The 7,412-nt window shown below is 31.7% G+C and overlaps 1 protein-coding gene across 1 annotated transcript; it reads right to left on the reverse strand.

The window, feature by feature from the left end:
* Nucleotides 1–522: 522 nt before the first annotated feature.
* On the reverse strand, nt 523–5,137 carry CRLK1 (Protein kinase superfamily protein). The gene is made up of 8 exons (XM_007021044.3): nt 4,987–5,137; nt 3,785–4,151; nt 3,108–3,261; nt 2,403–2,529; nt 1,803–1,888; nt 1,601–1,672; nt 1,239–1,442; nt 523–1,155 (listed from the first exon to the last, which is right to left on the reverse strand). The coding sequence occupies exons 2-8, from the start codon at nt 4,096–4,098 to the stop codon at nt 817–819; spliced, it is 1,296 nt and encodes a 431-aa protein (XP_007021106.2). The 5' UTR covers nt 4,099–4,151; nt 4,987–5,137; the 3' UTR covers nt 523–816.
* Between the last annotated feature and the right edge of the window lie 2,275 nt (nt 5,138–7,412).

The raw sequence follows: 7,412 nt of genomic DNA on the forward strand, positions 1-7,412 counted from the left end.
CGATAAATATAGCGAGTGGATAATGAATGATAGATAGCGTTAAAAACGACGGCGTGTTAGATGTACAAGACAATATTTTCGGGCCAAAAGATGGGCTTTGGGCTGAAAATTGAAATTTAAAAAGAAAATTTATTAAAATAATATATTTTTCTTTTTTTCTACTAAAAATTCTTCTTAGAACTTTAAAATTTTTTTTTTTTTTGCATTACTCGACCCTATTAAATAAGTTTAAAACATCCTATAATTAAGTTTGGATAATAAAAGTACTACCCATCATGAGTTCAAGTAATGATTTAAGATATTCACTACTTGCATTCGATTATAAATATTAATTATTAATATTAAATTATAATTTTATATACATAAAATTAATTTTAGTTTATTAACTTATTTTTATTAATAATATACATAAAAATTAATTTTAAATTTATTTCAATCGAGTATTTAATAATGTTTAAGATATTCAACTATGGGTTCGGGTAATAATTTAAAAATCAATTAGGGTTGTTGGTGAAAGTTGAGTGGAAAGAAAAAAAACATTTTCTATCATTCATTTTCATTTCTAAAGTATTAATATACAAAATTAGATCAGCAAAACCAAAAAGTGGGGAAAAAAGTAATAAAAAGAGGAAAGCCTAACTATGTTACACCAACTTACAAACAATCCTTTTTACCACTAAACCCACTCTCAAGGGGAAATACTACACCAAACCTGCCCTTTGCTTTAGCTTCCTTCACATCCTCAGGTCCATCACAAAACAAAAGACAAAACCAAGAAAGATTTTAACAAATTAACAAATGGAAAGGAGCCATTGGCTACACTTCAAAGGTGTCAGCGGCACTGTCCATGGACTCGTCTCTCCGGTGTTCGTGTTCAGCGAATGTCATCTTAGTTTCTCCTCGCTCTAAGTCGACCGAAAACTCGTCTGCAGTGGCAGAGAGGGACTTGTGATGCTTCTTGCTGTGTCTTGTTTTCAGGATTCGTGTTAGCACTTGCACGATATCCCTCATGGAAGGTCGTTTTTTGGGAGCACGGTTGACACATTTATATGCGAGAGCTGCTACTTCGTTGAGCTCTTGCACGTCGAATTTACCGTCCAAACGTGAATCCACAATTTCCTCCCACCCAACTTTCCCTTCAGTACTCATAGCTGCCTGTTAGTAATATCACTATTTAATTCAGGACAACATGGATATAAGCTTAACTTTTTCAGGGAGAGTGAGAGAGATGATCTTACCAGCTCAACATATTCCATGAGACCCTGTAAAGGATTTCTGCCAGCTATTAGTTCAAAGAGCAATACCCCAAAGCTGTAAACATCACTTTTCTTAGTAAAGGTCCTTGTAGATATATATTCTGGATCAAGATATCCAAAAGTTCCTCGTATATTAGCAGCATGTTTGTCTACCATCTCTTCTCTTGAAAGCCCAAAGTCAGCTACCTGCTTGAGATGGCAGTCCCATAAGATCAAGCCATAATAGGTCACTGATGTACAATTGTACATAAACATACCAATCTTTCAGAAATTAAGAGTTATAGAATCTTCATAGTATTTCATGCTTCTCATGCAGCAACATACAACAATCAACAAGAACGTACCCTGGCTCTCATGGATTGATCCAACAGAATATTGGATGACTTAATGTCCCGGTGTACTACGGGAGGAACTGCCTGCAAAAGAAATATGAATAAAGTTCTAAATGTGCACCATAAGCATAAAAATACATGCACATGAATCTGCAGATACATGCCTGTAATTACAGACAGGTCCATGTATTATCCAAATAAGAAGATATATTACCCCGTCATGAAGATATTCCAAGCCCCTTGCTACATCTAAAGCGATATAAACCCTCAAATTCCAGCTCAGAGGTTCATGATTTTCACCTGCAAAAAGATGAAATGCTGTTTCTAATGAAAACTAGAATATTGAACCGAAATTTCAAAGAGCAAGGCAACTTCAAGTTCTTCCCAAATCAGAATTTTTTGATGGTTTATAAGACAGAGCAGGCATACTTGTTTTCACCATATCAACTCATTTGCATAATAAGTATGTAAAGCACTGATGATGGTATAATACTAGTAAGGTTGGGTCAGCTCATTAATAGAGTTTTTCAGCAATGACTTGACAACAATGGCTCAATGAACTAGGGAAAAAAAAAAAGATACATTTGCATTTTAGTGAAGCAGCATATTCTAAATTCAACAAGCAGAACAGCAGAAAAGACTACGCAATGACAGAAAATATTGAATGTCAAAGATCCACAAAAGCATTCTTTCACAAAAACTTAACCTAGAGAAGAGTGATACCAGCTCATATACAAGTCCATGGTACAATATTTCAGTTTGGTTCATTCAAATAAACTGATCTTTCAACCCAGATAGTGGAGTGCCGACTTACTGTACAGATGAGAAGCCAAGCTGCCTTTACTCATGTACACATAAACAAGCATATGCTGACCCTTTTCTGCACAATATCCAACCAAATTTACAAGGTTTCTGTGATGCAGCCGTCCCAATAACATAACCTGAAATGTTAAGGGGGTGAAACATTAAAGAAGTTGGAGACTGCAGGAAGGAACAAAAAAAGCACACACAGAAATCCAATCAACAAAGGCATGTTAAAAAAGGTAAATAATAAGGTGGATGAAAGATAGTGAATGACTTTGATTGGCTAATCAAGTTTTTTTCCTTAATTCATTTACTCAAATTCTTTTGACGAGATTTTTTTGAGTCAATATGACGATCCAAGCTTACAATATTTTGTTCATCTCATTCCCTCTAAAAAAAGAAAGAAAGAATTGTACTCCTTTTTTGCTTATCAAAGAATTGTAGCTCTTATCCTTCACTTCTCTACTTCTACTTTCAGTTTTTGCTTGTAGAAAAAGTGGAAATAGAAATTCAAGCTAAAACTCTTCCTTGCATGTCTGCCAAGTGGTATTAATCCCTTAGGAAATTGTGAAAGCATGTGAAGCAATAGTAACAAGAAAAACATTCTGAAGAGGAAGTTTATTGTAGAGACCAAGAATAATATACTACTGAACAAATGTTTATGCAAATTGTAATACAGACCAGATAAATTTTGCCATTTAAAATTTCCAGTTACCTCTGTCTGAAACTCTTTCTCCCCTTGCTTCGAATCAGTTGCAAGCACCTTTACAGCGACAATCTCGCCAGTTGACATCTGAGCTTTATAAACTGGGCCAAAGGCTCCTTGTCCTATTAGTGTTGTAAAATTATAGGTTGCTTTCTGCAAATCCCTGTATGAGTAATGCCACCACCGAATTAGCAAAGAAAAAGCTCATTAAAAAGTACATATATTTAAGCCACATAACACCCAACTATACCACTAGTTCGCTATAACAAGAATGAAAGTATCAAGGGCTCAAACATATTATTGCATTCAAGCCATTAGCTTGATTATAGAGATATGAATTGCCTGCTATTAAAAAAGTATTGAACAGAAAGAAATCCGATTAGTTTGTCAGCAAAATTCCAAAACTGGAAAACCTTGATAAGTTCAAATTATGCTACCTATCTTGGGACAAAAATCAAAGACATGATAAATTAAACAAATTCAATTCCAGAGTAAACTACAAAAATAATTTCCCATGGGCATTAAATCATCACATCACATGGATAACAATACAAACCAGTCACTAACACATCTTCGATGAATTCATAATCACATATAAAACTAAAGAAAAATATTGGCTAAAATAAATACCACTCAAAATCAACTTCTACGATGCATAAGTGCAACAAGTTTCAAAAGAAACATACTTGTATGAGTACTCGGGTATTCCAGACACAGAGACAACGTTGCTCCTTTTAAACCCTTCAAGCCACACAGACATTCCATTTCTTCCAGATTTCACAGGTGACTCAGGACCAATAGTTGAATCCGATAATATATTACAAGAATCAGCTCCATTAGCCCTGATTGGAATAGTTGCAGCTCTCCTGGAACTGCTGTTTCCTATCTGGGATCTCTTTCTATGATACCTGATACAAAATAGTGCAAATATAGCTAAAAGCACTCCGATCACCACTCCTATGGAAATCCCAATGATCAAACCAGATGACTCCCCCCTCATCTCGACTCCCTCTTTTGCTATTTGCTATTCAAGCCTCCAGTCCATTGAAACAACTGCAAATACAATTCTGGGGTCAAATTAAGCCAATTCTAAACTATCATCAAATTGACAATAAGAAAGAAAAAACAAAAAAACTGCACCACAATTCTGAGTCAAACAATGTTAATTTTATCAAAACTATGAGGTCAAGTTTAGAACTTTCATCACATTTTTCATGGCAAATGAAACAAAAGTCAAAATTAAGATACATGAACAAAAAGACAAATTTTTCGTCTTCTATTTGAATAAGTTTTATACTAGAAGCCGCTCATATTCACATAACTGTAAAAGGAAACCAATTGAAAAGACCACCAGAAACAAAATTCAGTGTATAAAAAAAAGGAAAAACAATAATTTGACTAAAGCTTGTGAAACAAATATACTTGATCTGATTAGCATTATTCAGAAAATTATTAATTATACATTCATGCATCAAAAACTGAAACTTTCTGCTTATACATAGATTAAACAACAAGAATGACAAAACTGATCTGTTTGGTTACTGCAAAAGAAAAAAAGAAACAGGAAAACCAAAAGAAAAAGAGACAATGAACTCCAAAAGAGTTTCAAGAAAGCAAAGAGCTTTTTGAGTAAAACCAATAAGTTTCCCTTTCCTAAGCTTTCTCCCCAACCAAACAGAGTAAAAACCAAGAAAAAAAAAAAAGATACCCAGAAAACTTTTTAACCCATGAAAACATGAAAACCAAGGCCAGAAACGAACAACCCAGAATTTGTTTTCAATAGAAAAAGTGAACTGGAATGAATTGATGAAAGAAAGAACACCAAAAAATAATCCTTAAACTTTTTAAGGCTACCTTTTACTATAAACAAAGCAGATAAAAACCGTACATTTCATCAGTTACATGTTTTCTTTGGAGAGCAAACAACAATGAAAAGAATTCTTTGAGTGGGATTTTAAAGAAGGAATCTGAGGCTTTGAGGAGTAAGGAGAGAGAGAGAGGCCTAAGAATTATTCTTTGAGTATTTCCAGAGAATTTTATTTTTTCTGATTTTGGGCAGGCGTGAGTTGCCGTTTGTATAATAAACGCGGGGGACAGGAGAGAGAGGAATATTTTTTGTTTGCCAAAATTGCCCTTCTTTGTTGAATTTGACTCCTCGGGAAAATAATCGGAATTTGGACCTAGTTTTTCTTTTAAATTTAATCCTTATATTATAAAAAAATATTAATTGAATATTTATATTATTATTTGTACAATTTTTTAAAATATACAATTTATTTTAACTTTTCTTAAAGAATTTTTTATTTTAAAAATAAAAATGATTTCTAATCAATTTCACGTCAACCTTAATTAACATGATCAATTAACATAATATGCTTCGTATATCATATTTAACGAAAAAATTATGATGGAGTTAATGACTAGATCAAAATTAATAATTTTTTAAGATATAAAGACTAAAATTTAATAATTTCGTATAGTATACGGAAAGTATTAGTGAGTATAAATTATAATAGTATTGATTAAAGTGCTATTTATGGAAGATTTTTATATTTAATGTATTATTTTTTTCTTAATTATATAAAGTCGTGAGTATTCAACAATAAAAAAATATTTTATAAAAAAATTTTTAATTTGAATCTTCACCTTTAAACATGAAAAATATTATAAATATTAGATAGCGATAGATTATTAATTAATAATAATTTTATGATTTTCTATCATTAAACCATGAGTTTTTTATGGATTAATTTCATAATTCCTACATGCTTTATGTACTCATCAATCTCAATCACAAAGACATAAATGAGTAGTATAAGTTTTCACATATGAATTATAACTTTTAAAATTGTGATAGCTCATGCCATATGTATCTTTCTATAATATTAATTTTTATTTTTATTCTTTTCAATATGATAAAAATAGCAAAGTAAAACAAAATGTCATTCGATATTTATTAATCGAGTTCAATTAAGTTAATTTCTTAAATTTTTTACAATTTCTAAGTGAAGCAATAAATTTGATTATAAAAGGATGTATAAATGTGTGGAGATAGAATTAAATGAATCATATAATTACAAGTTATAAAGTTTTTTTATTTTTATTAAATCTTGTATTAATTTGTACCTATATACACATAATTATATGTAAGAAAACATATTTTTAAATGAATGAAATTTGGGTTTAGACCCAAATTATACTATATTTTGATACTTACCCAAGAAAGAGGAAAAGGAAAAAACCCCAAAGGATACCCTAAAAGTTAAGGCATATTGGTGAGTTGGTCCAAAGGAATATAAGGCACACTGGCTTTTTAGGTGTGACCTTACCATGCTAGGACCTTAGGGTGGACTTGAAGTATGCTACCTGAACTCTTCTCATTAGGCAAACCAAAATTTTGTAGTCACCTGGGTTCCCTAATAGTTCCAATTTAGGTACATAATTCATCTACCTTACCCCCTAACCATTTGAAAGAGTAAATTAAAAAATTTTCGATAAAATCTGTGCCATTTTAGTATTCGAAAGATAGAAATTATGACACCTGCATATATTTAACTCAATTGTTAATGCATGATTTTCTCGAGTTTGTTTCACTCAAGTTCGAGATCTCACCTTCTTTTGACTAATGTATGTACACTTCTTTAAATGGTAATGGAAGAAGCCATGCATCAACCATATACTTTCTTTAAATGAGATTTAGTTTCACTAAACCTACTAAGAGTATCCACACTTAGCAAAGAAAAGTGAAGTGGTTGTTGATTTTTGAAGAGACTTTTCCTCATATACCGATATAGGAGGCAGTGGGTAACTGTCAACCTAACACACCTAATCTGAATGGAAAGATTAAGAATCCATAAATATGCATGAAAGTGACATTAATCTTAGTCATTAAAAGCTTATGACATTTTGGGTTTTATTTCAAAGATAATAATAAATAATGTCTTATAAAGTCTCCAACCACACCACTTCATTTATTCATGCCTACACCTAGTTACATAAAAAATCTTAAACCATTAAATTGCCCTCACAAATTAAATTTTCTATACCAAATTTTTACACATAATTATATCCCAACATGATTATATATATATATAATTTGTTGTATTTCGACAATTTATTAAAAGAAAAAAATGTGGAGGTGCTGGTCACGATCCAGCTGATTAAATAAACATTGTATAAAATTGAATGAGATATTATAATATAGAGAAAAAGCAAGATGTGGGAAGGTGGTATGTACATCACTCATTTTAAAAATGCTTAAGTTCCCAACAAGACACATCACATGAGGGATTAATTTAGAAATAATGACATGAA

This window comes from Theobroma cacao, chromosome 7 (assembly GCF_053813885.1).
Source record: "Theobroma cacao isolate CCN51 chromosome 7, ASM5381388v1, whole genome shotgun sequence".
In the NCBI taxonomy this organism is placed as follows: domain Eukaryota; kingdom Viridiplantae; phylum Streptophyta; class Magnoliopsida; order Malvales; family Malvaceae; genus Theobroma; species Theobroma cacao.

Coding starts and splice junctions, on each gene's coding strand:
- CRLK1 (XM_007021044.3), bottom strand. CDS start 4,098: ATGAGGGGGGAGTCATCTGGTTTGATCATTGGGATTTCCATAGGAGTG. Junction 2,530..3,107: donor AGAAAGAGTTTCAGACAGAG/GTAACTGGAAAT, acceptor TTAACATTTCAG/GTTATGTTATTGGGACGGCT. Junction 1,443..1,600: donor ATCAATCCATGAGAGCCAGG/GTACGTTCTTGT, acceptor CATCTCAAGCAG/GTAGCTGACTTTGGGCTTTC.